At 35.5% G+C, this 23,295-nt stretch overlaps 1 protein-coding gene across 2 annotated transcripts in view; it reads left to right on the top strand.

Moving 5' to 3' along the window:
* RYR2 (ryanodine receptor 2) overlaps window positions 1-23,295 on the top strand; it is a 376,644-nt gene that overhangs the window by 207,753 nt on the left and 145,596 nt on the right. For both annotated transcript variants that reach the window (XM_066178844.1, XM_066178845.1), the window contains 6 exons: window positions 7-199; window positions 1,940-2,156; window positions 2,399-2,503; window positions 6,689-6,792; window positions 10,956-11,039; window positions 14,053-14,212. In XM_066178844.1, the coding sequence (XP_066034941.1) occupies window positions 7-199; window positions 1,940-2,156; window positions 2,399-2,503; window positions 6,689-6,792; window positions 10,956-11,039; window positions 14,053-14,212 (863 nt within the window). The remainder of the gene's footprint in view (window positions 1-6; window positions 200-1,939; window positions 2,157-2,398; window positions 2,504-6,688; window positions 6,793-10,955; window positions 11,040-14,052; window positions 14,213-23,295) is intronic.

The following is a 23,295-nucleotide window of genomic DNA, read 5'->3' on the forward strand; positions in this document are numbered from 1 at the left end:
CCATAGGTTGTGTAGCACGAACAGTAAATTCTCCCAACCAACACCTGTTAAGAACTGATGATGTTATTAGCTGCTGTTTGGACCTGAGTGCCCCCAGCATCTCTTTCCGAATAAATGGTCAGCCAGTTCAAGGAATGTTTGAAAACTTCAACATAGATGGCCTCTTCTTCCCAGTTGTCAGCTTCTCTGCAGGAATAAAGTTAGCATCCCATGGAGGTTTTTGTTTGTTTGTTTGTTTGTTTGTTTTCTGTATAAATGAATTTGCCGAATATTTCCCTAGCTGCCTGCTCTCATTTTTCTTTCTGACATCTGACTTTTTGGCAAAGTTCCAGTTCTTAGATAGTGAGAGCTACAAACAAGTCCTGAAGACACAGTGTATCTGTTGTTTTTTAGCACACAAGTGTATTCTGCTGGTTTCTAACGTACCTTAGAAACAGCTTCTAAATAATTTCTTTGCTGACACATTGCTACACATTCACTCCAGGGCAGCATTTTGCATCAGCCTTTGGTATTAAAAATATATTTTCCATAACTCACCTATTATGAGGCAGTAACTATTATTTAAAGGGGTATTATCTGCACTTACCTTAAGAAATAGTGGTCATACACTTCCTTTTCTGCAGCATGAGTTAATAGTAAATCAGTCTGTATTTTGGTTGCTGTCTTGGTTTTCTATAAAATTTCAAGTCACACTTGAGGTGCCAAACATCTGCTTCCATGTATTGAGCAGTTTGAGACTATCATATTAAAAAAGATTGCATGATGTTCCAGCAGGGAGACCAACTTTATCAGGACTGGCAAAGGTGAAGGCTGGAAACTGATTTCTGTTGGAGGCGGAGCAATGTTCTCTGAGGGATCATTCAAAGAATACCACAGAAACTAAGAGTTATCAAACAGAGCACGCACCCATCTCTTATTCCAGATGCAAAATACACTTCTTTAGGCTTTGCTTTTGATAGGAGATAAAATGTAGTAAAATTACAGATCTGCATGCTACAAAATGCAAAGCTATAAACCTACATGCTTTATTTCTGTTATCAGATAAATTATTGACATATTATTTGTGCGCTGCATGCAGTTTTTGAGGGTGTTTTGGTATAGCATAACAAAAATCTTGTAAGATACTCAGTAAACAGAAAAGATGTAAAATTCTTCTGGTTTAAGGCTATTTCTTCAGGTGTTTTTTGATTCCTTCAGGATGACAGTGTTCTAGGAAGATTTTTCAGTATTGTGTCATTGCTATGTCACATTGATATTGTCATTGCTACACCATTATTACCTCACTGATTGAATTTTTCAGTAATAAATAGCCATGACATATTTACCATTTTATTATGAATAAAAGAGTGCTTTCCCCTGTGTTTCTATTAATATGACAAATAAAAGTTTTAGGGAAGGAAGTTTAGGGGTTTTTGCATTATGTCCTAAGGATTTAGTGTTTTATGAGAGAAAAGAAAAAACCACAGGGTTTTAGGTTCATTTCTCAAATGAGATTGAATGGAAACCTCCTCAATGGAGAGGTTTCTGAAGTGCATGATTGATTACTCTGGGTTTTAATCTCTGCCTTCGGAGACTCAGTAGCCTGCTGCTTACTTTATAGGTGTGCTGAGTAAACTGATTCTCTGTCTGAGATTATTGGTCCTGTGCTTTAAAATGCCTTCAGTGAAGTAAAATTAACCAGAAAAAAGAATTATTTACTTTTCCTGTGTTCATTTGACTTCTTATATCATAAACTCCAGCAGCAGTTAAAGAAAGCTGAACTGTAAACAATGAAAAGAAGCTACAACATTGACATTTCCCCTGCCCCTCCTTTTTTTTTTTTTTTTTTTTTTTTTTTTTTTTTTTTTTAAATAGCATTTAATATTCTTTAGGCTTAGAGACTGATTAGGCTTTCCACCAGAGATGTCTAGGTTATCTAAAGTAATTCTGATGTTTACAGGGTTCGTTTCTTGCTTGGAGGTCGCCATGGAGAGTTCAAGTTCCTTCCTCCACCTGGGTATGCTCCATGCTTTGAAGCTGTCCTACCAAAAGAGAAGCTGAAAGTGGAGCACAGCCGAGAGTACAAACAAGATCGAAGCTACACAAGAGACCTACTGGGTCCCACTGTCTCTCTCTCACAAGCAGCTTTCACTCCAGTTCCTGTAGATACTAGCCAGGTATGGAAATAGAAAGATTGCATTTTCCTTTTTAAACACACACATATTACATGCCTATTTTCCTTCATTCGAATTTTGAATTTTGGTTCAATTTACACTTTGTCCCAAACTGGGTTTTCTCTTGGGATTTATTGAGACATCTGGTCTGTTTTGTATGAAGTTTGTCTGTTATGAAAGTTTGGGAGGTGTGTCAAGCAACTTATTTGTAATAGCCTCTTCTCTCTTACCTCTTCTCTCTTTAGATTGTTTTGCCTCCCCACCTGGAAAGGATCAGAGAAAAATTAGCAGAGAACATCCATGAACTTTGGGTTATGAATAAGATTGAACTTGGCTGGCAGTATGGACCAGTATGTACCTTCCAACTTAATTCTTTGTTAATTGCATAGTATGATTCAGCACATTGGTTTCAATGTACTAATGGAACTGCATTTTTCATCATTCCCCAAAATTAGTAAGGTTTTAAACACCTTCCCACTGAAATAATGTGGAAACCAACAGTACTTGGGCATTTTTGAACAAAAATTCTGGTATTAAAGCTATTTGGTGCTGAAATTTTCAGTCTAACTCTCAGCACAGAAAGCACATAGTGAGTTTTTCCACTTCCTATTTGTTCGTGGAACAAGATGTTCAACTGACTGGGGGAGTAAGTCAATGAAAACAGTTATTCCTGGTTTTCTTTACATGTGCTGACTGACAGTGCTCTTACAGAAGTCCCAAATAAGTACTGCCTATGGGAAATTCCATTAAATCTAATTTTGCTTTCCTTCTCTCCACTTCTTCAGTCTCATGACTGTATTAGGTGCTCTACGTAACTATTTTCCTCTCTTTCCTACTTTTCATGGAGTGTGGAAAAAAATTTTTTTAAAGTCAATCAGGAAAAAATTATACGAGCTTGTTATTTTTATCCTAAATGCTGTTTTATGAAGAAATAATGCTGTGAAGAGTATATAGAAACATGAAGTAGGTACTAGATATAAGTGTAAAAACATGTATGTATTCTATTTTTGTTACTAAAAAGATTTTGGTCCTCTGAGGAGTTCAGGTTACAGATTTAAGGTAAGTGGGCATAGGTATCATATTTGGTGTAGCATGCAGCAGTACTTAAAAATATATGATTAACAGAGAAGATACCTAGGTTTTGTTGTAGTTCATTTCCCCACCAAATTAAATGCAAAACCTCAGTTAAATTAATGTGTCAAAACATTTTAATTGTAGTGTAATCATACCAGCTATGAAGCAATCTGCAGGAACTCTTAGTGTACCATTACATATCAAGAGTCTGAACAGCTGAACATTATTTAAACCGTGTATGATTAGTATCAAGTTAAGCACCGATAAACTTAGTTATGTTCAAAATGAAAATAGGTGTTAGATCTTTTAAATAACCTTGCTTTAGTGCATTGTAGTAGGATGTGCTCACTTTGGAACCATGACAAAGTATATGCTGATCATTTTCTTGAGGTTGATTTCTTAATCATACTGGATTCTCCCAAATGATTTTATAAGTTTCACAGACTCACAGAATAAGCTGAATTGGAAGGGACTCATAAAGATTCATCAAGTCTAACTCCTGACCCTGCACAGCACCATTCCCATGAGTCACACCCTGTGCCCAGGAATATTGTCTAAACCTTTCTTGAGCTCTGTCAGGCCTGGTGCTGTGACCACTTCCCTGGAGAGCCTGTTCCAGTGCCCAACCACCCTGCTGGGTGATGAACCTTTTTTCTAATATCCCACCTGAACCTCTCCTGACACAACTTCAGGCCATTCCCTCAGGTCCTGTCACCGTCATCACAGAGAAGAGATCAGTGCCTGCCCCTCCTCTTCCCTGAATGTGGAAGCTGTAACTGCAGTGAGGTCTCCCCTCAGTCTCCTCCAGGCTGAACAGACCAAGTTACCTTAGCTGCTCCTCAAATGTCTTCCCTCAAGGCCCTTCACCATCTTCATTGCCCTTCTTTGGACTCTCTCTGACAGTTCAATTGTCTTTCTTATATTGAAGTACTCAGAAGTTCCCCCAGCACTTGAGGTGAGGCTGCCCCAGTGCAGAGGGAGACAGTCCCCTCCCTTGCCTGGCTGGCCATACTGGGTCTGATGTCCCCCAGGCTAGGGTTGGTCCTCCTGGCAGGGCACTGGTGTCTCATGTTCAACAATCAGGACCTCCAGGTCCCTTTCCATAGAGCTGCTTCCCAGTGTCCCATTTCCTAGTCTGTCGGTACATCCAGGCTTGCCCCATCCCAAGTGGAGAATCCAGCACTTTCCCTGGTTGAATTTCATACAGCTGGTGATTTCCCAGGCCTATAATTTGTGGAGGTCTCTCTGCAGGACCTCCTTGCCCTCAAGGGAGTCAACAGCTCCTCCCAGTTTTGTATCATCTGCATTTAAGCCACTGTTGCCAATTCTAGTTACCTGAATTCATGCACTGCAGTTACTGAGTAGTGGGGGAAGGCATGGCACAGAAATTAGCTTGATTAGATGCACACAAGTCATCTAATATTAGATTTTGTCTTTTTAGTTCAGAGCTAGATGAATTCTATGTCGTAGCTAGTGGTGTTTTTTTTACCTAAGTCTAAAAGTTTAAAGGCTAATAAACAGAATCTTTAAATGACTCTCCAGATTATTAAAAAAATCTGCTGTAGCATTTTGTATTCCTCCTACTTATCTGGGTCATCAGATCTGTATGTAGTATCACCAAATTATTGCACTACTGCATATCCACTATTGCATTTCATAGTACTACTGCATTCTATGCATGCTGCAAAGTAAAATATCAAGATAATGTGGAAAATTGTGGACTTTGTTAATTTGCTTTATTTTAAGTTGAAAATGTGTACTATTGAAATCATCAGATGCATCTGCATATCTGTTCTGTTTCTGGAAAATGTCACTGTGCATTTTAAACCAGCCACAAAAATTAAGAATTGATGGATGCCATGATTTCTGCCACTGATATAATGTGTTTGCAAGGCAGTAGATTTTTATATTGTGCTCAGAAAAAGCCCAGGAAACAGGATGATAACCCACAAAATATGTTAGCTATGTAATAGAATTACTATACATTGTTATTGTAGAATCGAAATAGTGTCACTAGAGGAAATAAATTAGTTTGGATTTCTGAAGAAAATATCTGACATCCAAGACTTAGCTGTACACGGATCTAAACTCAGAGACTATACTCAGTTTTTTTAGATACAGATTGCCTTAGATCTTAGGAATCTGTAAATAAACATTTGCGGTGCTACTAAAAGATATTTCTCATTTTATCTTCTATTGAATTTTTAAAGTAGTTTGACAGTTGAATTGCCTGTATTGTATGTCCAAAGAACATTATCTCATCAAATCGAGATAAATACCCCCTGGAGACTGTAAAGATTTTTCAGTCCAAAACATAAATGACTGTTGTTCAATTTGAGAATTATGTGCTTGGATCAAAATGAAAAAACTATGTTATTCAGAAATATTATAGAGAAATGTGATTTTTTTTTCCATGACATTAAATTAACTAGATTAAGTAGTAGTGCAAATATCAATTTTGAAAAATGATAACAGTTAGGCTTCTTCAATTGTTAACATTCTGTTTTCTAGCAGAATTATATGATTGATCAAAAATCAATAATTTTTTTTCAATAACTTCTTTAAAAAAACTAATTACTTTGCAGCATTAAAGGTTAGTGTAGATGGTGAACTTATGGTCTATCAAAGACTGACACAAAAATGTTACTGTGCAGATGTTAACAGTTGCAATGGGGTCTTTTAGGTAGTATTTTCAAACTGATGTGTTTTATCAAGCCTTTGTAGATGTTGTTGGCTGAACTTTAGCACAAGTTGAGAGCTATAGAGGGTTTGGTTATCACAGGCTCCGAGGTTGCCTTTCTTGGTTATGGCCAGGGTTAGACTAAAACTGTGTAGAAATAGAGGAGGTTAAAAATGTTTTTGATCAAATTTGTAAGTTTATAAAATGTAGGATTTTTTAAATTATAGCCTGTATGTCCCTCCTATCACTACACTAAAAGTAAATTCATGTTCCACTCATATGTGACTTCCTAATAGTCACATTCTGCTTCTCTGGTACTGGAAATAACTTAGAAACAAACATTTTCAGAATTAAGAGATGGGGAAGATTTCTTTTACATTGTTATCGTCATTGGGTAAGGATTTCAGTACTATCTGTGTTAATCTATTTATACAAACTGGATGTAGAATTTTGAAACATAGGGTGGAAGATGAGATGGTACTTTATGGCTATATGTTAAAACAATATAGATTGCACTGTTCTTGAACTTTGCGAATTTCCTGTGAACATCTGTATAATAGCATGTACAAATTAGCATTTATTCCACTTGAGACTTGCAAATCTGGAGTTTACTTGCAAATGCTTGAACACAATGATCATGCTCCGTGAATACAGAACACTTCCTGTTTCGAAGTATTGTTCAGTTTGAGTAATTGTAACAGGATCAACTTTAAGTGCCTTGTGAGTTGGACTGGCTTTAAATTTCTTTTAGTTTTTAAGCTTATTTTTTTTGTTTTCTCAGGTTAGAGACGACAACAAAAGACAACACCCATGCTTAGTGGAGTTCTCAAAATTGCCGGAGCAGGAAAGAAATTATAACTTGCAAATGTCACTTGAAACACTGAAGTAAGTTGCTATAACTTCAGAAGTTTATAGTTAGAGTTTGTTAAAGAGATGCAGTTTCCAGAATTATAAATTGAGATGTGAATTAAAATTTGATGTGTAGGTGAGGGTAATAATATGCAAATGAGGGAGTGAGATACATTAATGAATTATGTATTTGGCTCTGAAAATGACTTTGATAGTCTTTTTAGGATTATTGTGGTAATGCTGATTGTGAAATGACGATTCAGACAGTTTTCATCCAGGAAGAAAGAAGCAGTTCCATTCTTTGAAAAAAAAAAAAAATCTTTGCTTCCTATTTGGTTTTATTAAGTTTAATTTCTTAAAATTTTCTTTATTGATAAAACAGACTTTGACACTCAATAGATTTTTTTTTTTTTTTTGCACATGACTAAATTAAGAACTTTGCTTCAGGACCTTGTTTCTGTGTCACCTGTGCTCGTTACCACAGAACAAACATAGTAGGCATTCCCTCTTTTTTGTGAATGAGTCATTAGAAGTGAGAATGTCATGGAAGCTCTCCAGCTGGAATGCTAAAAAATTTCAAATTTTTTGGAAGTGATCTAGTTTTCTGGTTTACAAAGATACCATTCCTCACCTCAGCTTTGTCAGTCAAGGAGGTGTGAATTCTTACTTTGCTGTGACTTAATTGAAAAATCTATTAGTGTTAGTAATTTCTCCCATATGTAGCATTGCATGCAGCCAACATGTAAAAATATTTCTCACACTGATAAATGCTTGATGGTCGATGTGGTTCTCTAGTCACCCATACTTAAAATCTATTCTTTCTTCTTTTTTCTTGTTAGAATATAATTACTTTTTACTATGCAGAGAGTTTACAAAGGTTGAATATCTGCACGTGGTATTACTTTTCTGTAAATATTTGTTCTATATTATTAAAATCTTTGCCATGTAAACTGATGGTGCAATATAGTGTTTATACCCATAATAAAAGGACTTTATGTCCTCACAGCACAAAGCTATGTAGAACACTCCTTCTAGAACTTCTTGCAGATTACTTTTCAGGCCAGCTTCTCTGTGCTATTTACTGGTCTACCATTCCCACAGTAAATAAATTACTCAGTGAAAAACTGAGTTCTTAGGGTCATATTTATGACCCTAAGTGCTAAACAGTTTCTGGGGGGATATTTTTGCTATTATTTAGAGGTAAAGAATTCAGAGGGAAACTGCACTGGATGAAAGAAAATAGGTTCAAATTTTTTATGGTTAGATATCAGAATTACAAGGAAAGTTTTTGAGCATTTCCCACCAGCAACACAATGTGCTTAGGATTCAGAATACATTGTTCCTTTCTATTTTATGAAACTACAAAAGATGATGTCATTAACTTTCTCTGTAGTTGGATCTTTTCTTAGAATACTCTATGTAATATGGTCAGGCAGCAGAAAAGTCGTGCTTCCATAATTAAATGCACGCTGCTAACATTTCACTAAGTATTGAACAAATTTAATGAGTCCTTACATGATTACTGGTTCAGTATCCAATGCTTTTCTAATCTAACCCTATTAAAAAAACCCAAGTTTTTGTTTTATAAACATACAAGTTACGGATTACTCTTTTTTATTATTAATTTTATTGCTTACTCAAGAGTCTTTCCATTAAACGGATAATATCCAGAATATAAAGCATTCTGTCCTTCTATGTGTTTCAAAATTTGTAGGCTTACTGAACTAAGTCTTCCTTATTTCCTTGTATTAGTCCTTGTTTTCTGATAAATGAAGTTCTAATTTTGTAGTGTTGAGTTATATTTATCACGTAGACATCTGTTGTGCAGAGACTAGGAGCGTCTTGCTCAGTTTGTTTCTACATACTTGAAAATGTGGAAAAATTTTTGCACTAATCAGTTCTAGGTGATCCATAAGTGGTGACTTGAATTGTAACCTATCTTGACTAGTTCTTTACTAGATGTGTCTAGTCTGCTACCTGTCAACCTTGACGGGGGGGAAGAGAGGAAGAGGGAAAGAAAATATTATTTTAAAACTTCTAGTGACTTTCTTTACAATTTGCATCAAGCTGCATACTTGAAATAGTTTCAGGACATGGAGAATAACACTGACTGTAATTGTGTTTTCCTTTGTGGTTTGTTGCCAGTTTTGCTGTCAGATCAGAGAGTTAGAAACCAAGGAAGATCTAAGTCATGTTATCTGATTCTACATTTCTTTTCCATGTATTGTGACATTTGTATATTTTTAAGTACGACTGAATACTTTTACGAGCTATAAAAATTACATACTGTAGGAAATGTCAAGGTGCAGGAATGAGTTGCCTCTGAAAATGTCATGGGATTTAAATATGCTTGCTCATACTGTTTCTGCACATGCTTAAATATATGTTTTATAGTTTGGTCTTGCATATTTTTTTAGTTGTTCTTGCTTATTATTTTGTGACTGATTTTCCCATTTCTGTGTATTTACTTAGTCTTGTGTGATAATTACAGCTGTCATTGTGTTGATGAGAGCTACATTCAGCCACTTTTAGTTTTCTTGCTTAGGTTTGAAGTGCTTTAATGGTCTTTCAGATTCTGCCAGTACAGTCTGTCATTTTATCCTCCTGTGGCACTCTTACTTGAATTAGTTTTGTTTGGGTAGAGATAATTCCTGGCTTACATTACAAGAAAATTAGGGTTACCAGAGGTTAGCTCCTCTGTACTGCATTTCACTATTAGATATATTCTCCTACTTATGCTGGTGATAGCTGCATAGAAATCATGTACTATTTATGCCGGTTGAAATTTAGCTGCATGGAGTATTCTTAGCAGATGGTGTGTTTTGCAGGAAAGGGGCCACAGATATTAGTTTCCTCATTTCTGATTTTACTGTCTGATTTTAAATCAGGGTACACGGTTCATAACAGTAGGACTTACTTCATGTAGCTAGCACTAAAAATATCCTGTAAGAACCTCCTTGAAACAGACAATTCATCTGCCAAGAGAAATAATGTTAGAAGAGTATTTATGTGGGGTTTTTTTCCCCTCTAGTCAGTTCAAGAGCAGTAAATACAGTTAAAGGAAGACCAGAAAATATTGTTTTAGCTTGTGGCAAGAACAAATAAAAACCTTGTTTGACACCTTTCTTCCACTTGAGGAAAATTTGGAATGGAGTCCAAGGTATTTACACTTCTGATTTCTTCTGTAATCAGTTTCTATCAAAGATATGGTTATCACCTTCAGGTTTTGAGAAAATTCTCATCTGACACCTAAGTCTCTGACTTTTGTCTAGGATTTCTGTTAATTTCAGTGTCAGTATTGTATTCATGCACCTAGACTAAAGAAAGACTATAAGCCAACACTGAATATAAATGCAGGGACAAATAATTAATAATTTACAGATCAAATCCTGGAGAAAAATGAGACTTAAAATTTATGCTGTTGAACAGTGTGGCTATAAGGAAAGCAAGAAGTCTGAAGTAATCAGAAACCCAGTTAGTACTGTTGACCCTGGTTTTAGTTTACAAAGATAGTGTTTGTTTTCTGAAATGAGCTGCATTTTGCAGAGTCAGGTCACAGTGGGCTGGTTCAGTGGGTCTGTAGTATAAGCCTTATGGTAGGTACTAGACACGCTGTCTTAGATTGAATAAAATGGCAGTTTTGGCCTTATTATGCATTCTGCTGTCAGTTCTCTTCAGTAGTGTGTCCTAAAAAATCAAGATCCAACTGAAATCTCTAAATAATAGGTTTCTCAGAAAGAAGACACATTCTACGGATAAGTGATATTTTCTGCCTTTTTTTCTTTCTATAGCTGTGATATGAGTAACAAAACATGAAGATGTAGGTATGAAGCAGGATGAGCAACTATGTAAGCGGTATGATTAAGTATATAAAACAGAAATAATATTTCAAGGGCAATCTTCAGACTGATACCTCATAGATGAAATATACTGTATGATAGTTCCATTTGGAAGTACCTTACTCATATTTTTAATAAATATTTTGGAACATCTTGTGGCATTTTCGTAATGTTATCAGAAATCTTATTTACATACACAAAAAGGCTGGTGTTGATCTTTCCATATTAGATTGTAATAATTTCCATAGGTCTCATTTGTATTATAGTGCCATTTATAGGCACTATAGTGTGCCTGTAAACCATATGACCTCTAAATATCGAAACACTGTCAATAATTAATCTCTGATTTTTGTGCCCTAGAACCCTGCTGGCATTAGGCTGCCATGTTGGAATTGCTGATGAACGTGCTGAAGAAAAAGTGAAAAAAATGAAACTTCCAAAGAAGTAAGTTGAAATTTAATGTGCCTTTTTCCTTAGGCAGCGGGAATTAAATTAATTCTATTTTAACAAGTCAATATTTACACTGCTAGTTTCATTAGTTCTTGGGCATGCACGTGTGTGCATGATTTCTCAGGAATTTTCAGAAACTTTCACATACCATATTTCAGTTTTTCTTCTGCATATTTGTCACCTGATGTGTGGACAGATTTTTGGTTTTTTTGTGCTTCGTTGTAATGTCTGACAGTCATTGTTACGTGTTTTGTTATATATATATTGTGTGTATCACAGAGACTTGGTAAAGAATTTTTACAGTAAATTTCCCAATGTATTTTACTGTGCTGCAGATATTTAAAGGTGATCTTTTTGAAAGTTCTCAAATGGCCACAACTTGAGGTGTAGAGAACTTGTAAAATCACCTGACTTTTTTCTAAGTGATCTGTTGGCACCAGCATTGGTAGGACTGAGCTTAGCCTGCTATTGTGTAGTGGCCTCCACTACCACAGCTCTGAAACCACCTCTCATGACCTCTCATGGCCCAGACAAGTTGCCCTGGCTTCTCAGCACCAGTGTACACACACAGAGTTTGGGAATAAAGGATTTATAAACTTGGACACAGTTGAGATAATGGAATTTTAGTTTCATATACCTTTCTGACAGCCCTACTGCCCAACATACACTTGAGCCTATGGGATGAAGGAGGATTATGTAAATGTAAAAAGTCAGAAAGGTAAATGCCACAGTTTTACTAGGAGGGAACTTCCTTTGTTGTCTATTATTCCTGAATTTAAGATAGTAATTTAGTTTTCTTGGTTGTGACTCAGAACAATGGTATTTGCTGGTTGCTGAATTCCTGCCACCAGTAGCAACTCACTGCTCTTTGCAGGAACGTGGTCTATGCAGAAATATCTTCCTTTGGTATTGGATATCTCCATTATTCACATCAATCCTTCACTGACCCATACCTTTGTATTACATGCAGTCCCTGAGGCCAGTGTAATAACCTCCAGCACGTTTATCTAAAGCACGTCTTCTTCCTTCTGTGAGCCAGAAGCCTCTGCCTCATTCTGGCAAGATTCTTGCAGGCTTCTAGGTAATACTTCAATATAAGGTAGCTGTAAGAACCTGGACCATCAAGTCTTTGACATCTACCACACTGCACAGATTTGCATACCACTGATATTAGAGTTTCAGAATCCCTGATGTGTGGTGGCTTTGCCAGAATGAATGGCAATGGAATGAATAAAAGCAGGGTATTCATTTAAGTTCCCCCACAAACTGTTCTTCAGTTTTGGTATCCCAAGATAACTGTATATCTCTCAAAGAGGAAAAGATATCTAGGACCTTCTGTATTTTCAATCTGAATTTCCTAGGCAGAAATATATGTGCATTTGCAAGATTGTTCAAGTGAATCAAATTTCCTGCTTTTTGAAAAACTGTAGCTAAATCTCAAGTCTGAAGAAATTATATTTTCTAATATAAGAAGACAAGTAATACTGAGTTTTTTAAACGTCAGTAACAGTCATAAATTTAGAAACCTGGGATCATACCATACATACAAAGTCAGAATTTTGATACCTCATGTATAATGGGTTGAAAAAAACAGCAAAAAGGAAAGGAAAACATTGTGGCTATATTCTGGAAAGCTTGTGCAGGGGACTGTGATAGGAAAAAGCACAGTAACTGCCAACCTGACAAGTGTGCTAATTTCATGTTTCACTGTTTTCATTACATTCTTGTTTTACTCATCTCACTGAAGTGACTTCACAGGTACTTGATGAGAGGTAACTGTGAGGGCAGTGAAGTGCTGTGAGGCCTTCCTGTAATAGAAACCTGCAGATTGGGAACTATGTGGATGGCTGATTTTGGAATGATGTTCTTGAATAATTGTTTTCAAACTTAAACTGTTTCTTTTTACTGTGGTAATTATGAAGGAAGATTCAACCTCTTATTTATAGATGGGGTAATCACTCTTAAATATCTGGTTGCTTTAAATTAATATTTTCAACAAATAATTTTTTAACATATTTTAAAATGGTTGTCACAGAAGAGAATTAATTAAGATTGGTAACCTATTTGAATATTTTAGGATATAAATGGGGATAAATACTGGTTACTTTTATGTGTTTCTCTCTGTCAGGACAAATAATGAAAATACTAGAAAATTACCAAATTGTTTAGAAAATAATTGAGCAATTATTTAAACTAGTCATTCTTCATACACCCCAGTGTGTAAAATTTCAAGGAGAGAATGTTGTTGTTTTCCACAGACTCCTTTTGTTTCAGCCAAAATTATTTGTATGCTGGAGGAAAAATAGAATCCTAGAATCATTTAGGTTGGAAAAGACCTTTAATGCTTTACATCCTCTATTGAAGGTTTTCTCATAAGTAAAGTTCTATAATTAATTGGAAGGGAGTGACTTTATAAAAGTAGCATTCCTAGGAATGCTAAATACAGGGAGGAAGCTGCCTTTCTGTTCTGAAGTCATGCCTAAATTTTAAACATTTGCTCCTATGATTTGAAGGATAGTTTAAGTATGAATTATTATGAAGACAAGCTTTTAAGGTGGAGTCAGCCATTTGATCTGCTCTGTCTCTTAGCAGCCCTTTATGTAACAGGAAGAATTTATTTTCTCATTTCAGTGGAAAGTAGATAGAATTTAGTAAGTACTGTCATCTGCTGAGAGACAGAATATTGTTCATATAAGCATTTAGATAAACATCATAATCTACTATTTTGAATGTGTGGCATTACTAAAATACTTTAAAAATATTATTAGTTCAGACCATTTTGGGTAGCTTTCTTTGCCAGTTACTTCATCTCATCAAGATGCAATTAGCTTGAAACAGAATCTAAAACAAATCAGTAATCATATTTACATTATTATTCTTTATATTCAAAGGCAGATATCATATTTATATAGGTATGTAGCATAGATGTTATTTCTTACTTATGTGGTTTCTCTTAATTTTTTTTCTTGCTGAAAAGTAATTGAAAGTTCTGGTGTTCTTTCAACAGCTATCAGTTGTTGAGTGGATATAAGCCAGCACCCATGGATCTGAGTTTTATCAAACTGACCCCCTCTCAAGAAGCTATGGTGGATAAGCTAGCAGAAAATGCTCACAATGTGTGGGCAAGGGACCGTATTAGGCAAGGCTGGACATACGGCATCCAGCAGGTAAGTGCTAACTTCAGGCACTCAAAAGCAGCAGTTATACACTGAGATATTTCACAGCTAAATGGAAATAATGGTGACAACACAGTCTGGAAGAAACAGCTAGTAAATGCAAGTTTCTCAGTCAAAGAAAACAAAAATACGTAATTTAAAGCAATCCTGCTAAATAGCGGCATGAGACTCTTTTATAAGCAGTATTAAAAAAACTTGGTGGTATATTCTTGTATGCTATCTAGATCTCAGGGTGAGAAGATTGCATGCAGGAAACTAATGTGCTCCAGTATTTTAGGAAATGTAAATATTGACTTTCACTAGGGGAGTCATTTAAATGTTTGCAGTTCTGGGAATTGAATAATTTTGTTTATCCAGGAAAATCAGAATGTAAACTAGTAATAACTTTGCTAATATGTTATGTTTCTGGCAGAAGCCATGTTTAGCTTCTGAGAATAGTTAAGTCAGTCTCAAAGTTCCAGTCCTACTTTAGTTGCTCTGCTCCAGTGAATAGGAATATTATTTGGTAGTTATCCCAATGTGTTACAAGGGAGGAGAGTAAGAATAAAGCATGGTGGATTATTAAAAGAAAAACTCAGGTTCTTTGATTTCTTTAAAAAACTCCCCAAACCAGTCATATACCAATTGGGTATACCATGAGCCTAATTTAGTATTTTTCAAGACAGCTTCTATATCAATTTTCCCTTAAGATTTTCTATTCTTTTTGTGATTGGTTGTAAATTTTATATACAGAAAGGTCTCTTCACTTGTGTTAATAAATGTGTGGTAGCATTTCACAGTGAAACTTTAGGACAGTTTACTCCTTGGGGAAGAAGAGTTTTCATGGTTTTGTGCTGAGCATAAAATATCGTTATTTTTGCAAAAATGAGAAACACCTTTTTTGGAGGTACATACCCTTTTCTTCCTACAAACAGTGGTTTTGTTTTTGACAAAAATTTGAGTTATGCATTTCAGTGCCATATATGTCAAATTTTGTCCTTCTACGGGACCAAAATTCATTCTATTTGCAAAACCTTTGTGTAAAATGATAAAATGATCTGTGTTTTTATATACTAAGTTAAGCACTTCATCTCATCATGTACAGGTGTGCTTATGTGACAAAATATATGCTGTATATCTGCATTTCAGTATTGTTCATTATTGTATCTTACTATGAAGGTGTCATATTGTGTTACTTCGTAAGCTTTTAGAAAATCTATGTTCTGTATTTAGGTCTAGACAGACAGTGAGTCAATTATTCTGTTTGCAGACTGGAATATGTGGATATTCTTTACTAGAAAAACAGTGAAGATAATTCAGTGTTTATGCAACTCCTCTCCTTTCCCCAGGATCAAATTTTTCCCTTATACTACACCTTTAAGTAAGAGGTGGCCTTTTGAAGTACTGTTAACATTTCTGATGGAATATGAATCATGAAGTGTTGGAAGTGATGATTTTTTTGTTGTCAGGTAGGGTGAGGGGTTTAATTAGTTTTGAACTTACTATTTCGATCCTGTGTGTACGGATTCAGTCAATTCATTTCTAGAATGAAAAACTGTATTCTCAAAATAAATATTTCTGATATATTAAAAAATGCACTCAAGAATTTATACCATGTCTCCCATATTTTTTATTTTTCCAGGAGCCAATCATTTTCAATACAGGACCTTGCCAATTGGGAGCTTTAAAATGAATGAAAGTTGAGAAATAGTTATAACTTTGATAGAAACTTGACATAGCCCAAAATTAAATTTAGTTTTGCAACAGAATTTATTTGTTAAGATAAAGTTAAGAAATTTCTGGAATCAAATACATCTCCTAGCTATTTGTATTTCTAACTAGCTTTGGGAAAATTTAATCTTATGACTCACATGTAGCGAATCAATTTTCTTAGATCTTGAAGACAATGTAATCTATCCTTTGTATCAGTGTATCCTTGAAAAAACCCACAAATAATTTTGCCATATTTGTTGGGATGAATTTGCAGCTAAATTGCATGTTTTCTGAATTAGTGAAGTATTAAGTCAGAAAAATGAGTTAAATGGTGATTTCAAAGACTTTCCCAGTGTTAGTGGTCTGGGAATGATATGTAAAAGATGTAATGAGAGTGGGTAGCAATCAAAAAAATTCTCCTTTACATCTTCACAATGTTTTTATTATACACTGTCTTTATGTACGTTTTGGTGTGCCTGTTGATATAGAGGGTTTTGCGTTTGAAGAGGTGTGATGTGATAGTCATAAATCATTAGTTTTATTATAGTTCCCAAAAGGCAATGGACAAGTTGCTCAAGACCACAACTTGGGTTTTAAAAAAGCACCTCAAAACCCCAAAAAACATTGATCAGACAAATCTAGTATGGCATATAACCTAAAATTCTTCAGAAGAATCATGAAGTCTGTCTTATGTTCTTGGTGCTGTGCTTAGGGAAAAAGACTGAAGCTGACTGTTGAACCTAAAATATGTAGCCCTGTGAGGAGACATTTTTGAGCCTCACCAGGAGACAGCAGAGGGGAAAAAGGAGGACTCTGATCTCACTGTACAGCTCTCTGTATTTTATCTACTGACTCCTAAAATACTTTCCTGAGGGAAACTCTTGGAACTCTGGCTTTCCCTAGGCTCCCTTCCTAATAAATGTCCTGCTCACTGGATGACAAAGTTTAACATGAAAATTAAATCTCTGCTCACTTGTTAAAATTTATAGTCTGGTGTGAGAAAACTCATGACAACTAGAGGTTTTGTTTAAAACCCCTTAGCCTTGTAATTACTGAGTGATACATTTTCCATTTTTCAAGAGTTTTAATAGATTGACTCCATAGCCTCAAAGATATCTGATTAGACAAAACTAGGATTTGGGTAACTACATCCATTCTGATGGCCAAGGACAAGTTAGTGTATAGAAACATTATGGGAATTGTAGCCCCTAGTTAAGTTTTCTGATATTTTTTAAGTGGTCGGTGTGAATCAAGCTCTGATTTTGACTACCGGCTTATGCTCTGAAAGGGTCTTAGACAAATGCTTCTGCTCTTAATCTTGACTGGACCTAGGTATATATGATAAATATTTAACTGTTCTTCCTTCTCAAGACAAAGTTAGTTATGGGCATGCACAGAAGAGTCTGGAGAATTTAAAACTGAAAAGCTTGAGTGCCTATGAAACTGATTGCATTTGGAGTTGGAAAGCAAATTAATTGGGGTTTTGCAGCCCTGAGTGCTTATGCTTTAAACATCCAAGATTTTTTTTTACTGACTGAAGACTTTTGTGTGCTGAGTTGTGCACTGTTGTTGAGAATGCAGTGTAGTGGTGCAGTGAACAGTGTCATAATTATACTTTCAGCAGAGTATGATTGTTAAATGTGGACAAGAGCTCAGAAATATTCATGACTTTCAGGAAGCAGATTTACAAGATTAACAGTATGCTTTGCTCCCTTACTTCTGGCAGAAAGTTACCACAGTCTCATGGATAGTTAAACAGGTAGATTTTTCCCTTTTTCAACAATAGCATGTCTTGCAGAAGCTGCCATGCTTTGGGTGTTGATTTACTCTTAATTCCATATCCTTTCTCTTTTCAAATATTTTTTTTTTCTTCTGGAGAAAACACAAACAGTTGAGTTTCAGGAGTGCTTGCCATATACAGATGAAAAATGCCATTTATTAAAATCCATAAGAAGAGAGCAGAAGAGCAAGGTGCAGTGCAGAGTTTCCTCTCATTTAGCTGGCATACATATCACACGGCAAGCTGCTAACTCTAGCTGTTGTCCACATTGCTACGTGCTTCTGCCTGACTCCAGTGGGTTTATTTCATGGGCTACATTTTGTCATCCCATAATATTACTGTTACAGTAGTGGAATAAAGTGACATGATGTTGTGCTGTATAATACTATAAACAGATCTTGCAGAGCTGTAAAATAGTTTCCTAAGGGAAAAAAGCTACAGATGTTTTAAAGTAGATGAACTAATCACTGCTAAAACATGTTATGAAGAGCAGTTGTGCTGTGGCTGTAGGATGAATTAAATAATCTAGTGGGTCTCTTCAGTATGAGAGCCTCATCATTTTGAGATTATATAAAATGAAAATGTTAAAGGGATACTGTGAAGTAGTTAATATATAAACCATTTCTTTCTTTAAAAACTGTTGGGGAAAATGCCTTCCAACTTCCAGATATTTTTCTTCTTCTAAATCAATCACTGCTAGTCAGGCTTTTTTCTTAACAAGATATAACAAGCTGCATTTTGTGCTTGACTGTATACAGTAGTTTTGTTCTTCTGCTGCAGAGCCAGCCAGCCAGGAGAGGAAGCACAAGTTAGATAATAAATCCTGTCCCCAGAACTGTCCTGACAGCTGTGATGACACTGATCACAAATATATTTGGTAGTAAAGACTCACAGTTACTTATTGCTCCATGAAGGGAGAAAGCAGAAAGAGAAAAGACAGGTAGGAAAAATATGTATTTCTGTTTAAAAGAACATATTAAGTAGCAAGGGTCAGTGGGAAAAAAAGCATAAAAATCAGTATGAAAATACTTGGCAGTGTCTCTTTAAGGGAGAGCATGATTACCTGAAAGTTGGTGGTCTTGGAACTGGGGAAATGGTAAATGAACAAGGACAGATATAGGAATTAGATCCAGGTAAAGAAGCAATATAGCCTTGCTGTAAGTGAATTAAAATAATCACATTTGTGCTATGAAAGAAGGCTTTTTTTTTTTTTTTTTTTACTTTTACTTTTATGGATTTTGATATTAAGTCCTGTCATAATTACATGAGATTTTGTTTGGTTATTATTTTAGGAATTTTTGTAACAAGATAATGGAAAAATAGCCTTGAAGTATAAAAGCATGTATTTGTGACTAAATCTTCACAATCTAATGAAACATATTCAGAACTCATAAAAGTTTATCCATGAACTTAGGGTATTTTTTGGCATTCGTAAAACTGTGATTTTATGCATACGGAAGAATCCCAAAATCCATATGGATAAGGAAAAGACAGAAGAGGAAAGAGTTGAGCTTAGAGATCAGAAAGCAAATGAAAATAATTCAAAGTACTAACCTGCCTCATCCCTCTTCCTGAATACATGACTTCTAGGTCTCCCCACTGATTGTGGAGATTACAGGTAAAGATTCTTTCACATTTAGATTATATACATTGTCACATATCCAGATAGTTTAGTCAAAGGGTATCTTGCTTTTTTTTCATGTTGCTTTGTGTTCTGGCTAGAAAAGCTAACAATCAGAAACCTGATTTATACTGAAAAAAGAAAAAGTATTGAAGTCTCACAGCTTCAACAATTGTTTATAAATATTGGAAACCTAAAATTTTCCTTCTGCTGTGTGAAAAGTATCTTAAAAAAGATGCTCTGCAGTTCCTGTCCTAGAATATTCAGTTGGTATTGCCAAGCAACTGTATGAAATCTTACTTCTCTTTGGCCCAAAAATGCAAGACATTCTGGTTTTTTAAAGTCAGGATCTTTTTTTTTTTAATTTATAGAACATATATGGCATCATTAATTTATCAGGAGTTGGTCTTCTCAGACTGCCTAAGACTGCAGTGCAAGAGAGGCATTGTTCTGGAAAGTCAGGCTGGGTAAAATATGCATGTGTGGGAAAAATCAAGTTGTTGCTTATTTTTTCATTAGCCATATATAAAACCAGCATCTTATCCTTGTAAAAACCACTTATGTTACCTCACTTTGACATTTTACACGATCTATCCTGATATATTAGTTCCTTCCATTTATAGTCAGGGCACATTCTGCCAGGCGGTCCATATGGCTGTGGTCCTCAGTGAAGATGGCAGAAGCTGTACACATATTACTAAGGGTACACATACTTCCAAGGTTAGAACTCAGCTGCTAGTATTCCAGGTGAGGAATGCAACCTCTTCTTTGGTTGGGTACATTTGGATTATTAACACTGCTAAGAATACAGCTTTGTGAGAACGTTTTTGTGCTTTCTGGTTCTAATGCTCTGGTCTTTGAAAATTATTTTTTTAGTAAATACAAGTTTAGAATTGTATTTTTCCTTTCCCCCTTTAAGATGATTTTTAATTTTCATGGTTTCTACTTAAACATGAGCAGGCGTTAAACTCTGATATGTGTGGAAAAGCTAGCCCTCAGGGTAGTGAGGCATGAAAGGTATGGTGTAGGTAAATGATCCTGCTCACAGTGTCGGTGCTGCACACGTATGTGGGGGCTCACTGGTTTTCTGGCAGCACTGCTGGCAAGCTTGCCCTATTGCATTTGTTGCGGCAATTGCTCAGAAATCTTTGTGATAGTGAGAGGTGTGGATCTTGCGTGTCGGTGGAGATGCAACAGCAAGCAGAAGCAATTCTCAGCTGTGGAATGAGGGTTTGCTAATGGTGCAAAGGGAGCTAGGGAAACAGCCGCACATCTCTCTCACTGGATGGTTGCTGAAGTACATTTGTTTTGTGCTTGTAGTTTAGCAGCCTTGCTTAGGAGAACAAAATCATTTCAGTACCAGACAGAATATGTATCTGTACAGCTCTAATACTTTAAATCACCAAATGCGTGTTCCCAATAAATTATTAGCGTATTTTTCCTGCACTCTTCCTACTATGTGTTCTAACTTCTCAGTCTTTTCCTGTCTTTCTTTCTGATGAGCTCTTATTTATGTATGTCTCTGGTGACCTTTTGTTCCCTTTGGTCTAGTGGTCTGTGCTGTTCCTGAACTTCTCAGAGATTTGGGAAGGTCCAGGAGTGCACAGCTTTGCAATATGACATTTATAGCTCTGAAAACCACATTATTATTTTCAGATGTTTTTTAGAGGTTTTTATGATGTTTTGTTTTTTGTAACTGAATTACTGCTGAAGCACACAATCTTATTACCCACACTCCATCTCTTAATAGGTTCTTTTAGGGCTGCTTATAGAATTCGACTACGGTTTTCTCTGCTGCTGTAGACGATATGGCCATTTCTCATTTCATTCTTATGTGAGATCTGTCTGTGGAAGTTCCAAGACCAGTTGTAGCTTTAGTACCACGAGATCAGTTATTGACATGTGGCAGACTAATTGAACAAAAGAATGCACTTTACATCTTATGTGTGCCTCCTTTGAGTTGCTTTACAACAGGGCTCTTTACCTGTCACGGAAGTTTTACAAGGCTTGTTGATGTTTTTTGTTTTGTGTGATTGGGTATTTTTCTGTAGTTCATTTCTCTTCCTTTTAAGAGCTATGTGTAGTTAAAAATTTAGGCAGTAAAATTCGGCCATTGTTGGCCAATTATTTCCTAATTAATATCTTTTTATGCCATACAAATAAATATATGTGTGCCCCTTCAAATAGTTATTTGTCTGTCATTTGTCATGTACACTGTGAAAAGTAATACTGACTTTTCGTGGTCAATTCTATATCACTGACATTTAACAATATTACTTGCATCCAGGGCACATTCTGCCAGGCATCCCAACTTTTTTACAGTTGCAATGTTTTCCTAACGAAAGTAAATTGAATTCTAAATTATTAATGAATGTTTGTTACATGAAATGAAGAAAAAGCTGTGTAATAAAGTACATAGGCTTTTTTCACCTTTTTTTCTGTGATATGATTGGTTCTGAATTCAAAACAAAAGAATTATATAAATATACTGTGTGCAACCCAACTCAAGCCATTTATCTGTTAAGAAGTAGTTCCCAGACAAACTCTGTACAAAACAGCCTTCTGATGAATCATTAGACTGTCAAATCTGGAAAATTCTGGCAAAAAACACTAAAAAACTTATGCTGAATGTTAAAACTTATTTTAACTGTCTGCAATAACTTCTTTGTATCGAGTAGGAGGAATTCAGTCTCTGTACTACTTGGAAATGTACTCCGTAAAAACTACCACTCTTAGCTAATCAGTTTTCTTGTTGACTTGATTGCAAATGTGCAAAGCTCAATCACTGTGCCGTATCATTCTCTACACCTACACCAGAGGGGTGCAGAAGGTCATTAGTACAAAAGCTTATGATGGATATAACTATATAGGTGCTTAATTCAGAAATAAGTAACATATTCAAAATTTAAATAGATGTTTAATAGGGGAAAAAAAAGGAACAGAGTTCTTAAAAGAAAAATCTCTTCTCACATTCAAATTTAAGGACGTAGCCACAGTCTTGAATAAGTGAAAAAGGTCACAATGTTAAATTAGATCCAAGGGAAAAAATCTGTAAAATCAAGTTGGTTTAATACATTAAATTTCTGTATTCCTTTTTTCCCTCTCCTTGCTCTCATTTTGTGCTTAGCCATTTTAAAAGCACTTATACTATATTTCATTTTATACATTGTTATCAGCTGATTGCCTCTGTTAATTTGTGTTAATGGTTTCTATGGCAACTGCAAATGCATTGGTCTAATATTATATCATGGATAAGAAGTTACATATTTATAGTTCCAAACTGTCATGTTTTTAAGACAGTATTCCACAATAACTTTTGAACATAGAGTTCTTTAGAGGAAATTATTTATCTTTTTTGTGTCCTTCCAATAGCAAATAATCAAACTCATAGTGTATCATCACCTGAGATGTTAATGTGAATACTCTTATATCAAATAATAATTTCTCATAACATTTATTTCAGCATGTGCTGGAAGGATACAGCCCTTTTTCACATCTACCTAATTAAACATTGGACAATGCAGGATGTCAGCTTAAGAGTTTGGAATAAATATGAAAAGTAGATCCCTCAAATGGTATTAGTGTTGGCCCTGCCACTGTCCTTTCCACAGAATATAATTAGAGCTGATATGGTTTTGTAATTTGTGTCCCCAATAATGCATTACCTTTATCTTTTTGTTAGCCCTTTTATCATGTAGTCCCTTAATGTCCCAAATAATGCTTGTCCCTTAATATTTCTTGTCCTAGAGGAGTAACATGTAGGACCAGATTTCATCAAGCACTGTTTTTTAGCTGACCTTTCAATATCTGTTCACTATGACAAGGCAAGAGGCAGATAGCCTTGCATCTAAGCATTTAAAAGATAACAAAAGATACCTGCAAGAATTTTTTCAGAATGGATGTTGCATTTCTTCTCTGCTTGCAAAGATAGAATTGAAACCACATATGTTCCTAAAACTAGAACTTTAATGCTGTAAAAGA

Source organism: Chamaea fasciata, unplaced genomic scaffold (assembly GCF_029207755.1).
Source record: "Chamaea fasciata isolate MVZ Bird 193981 ecotype frontalis unplaced genomic scaffold, bChaFas1.0.hap1 SCAF_3, whole genome shotgun sequence".
Classification (NCBI taxonomy): Eukaryota; Metazoa; Chordata; class Aves; order Passeriformes; family Sylviidae; genus Chamaea; species Chamaea fasciata.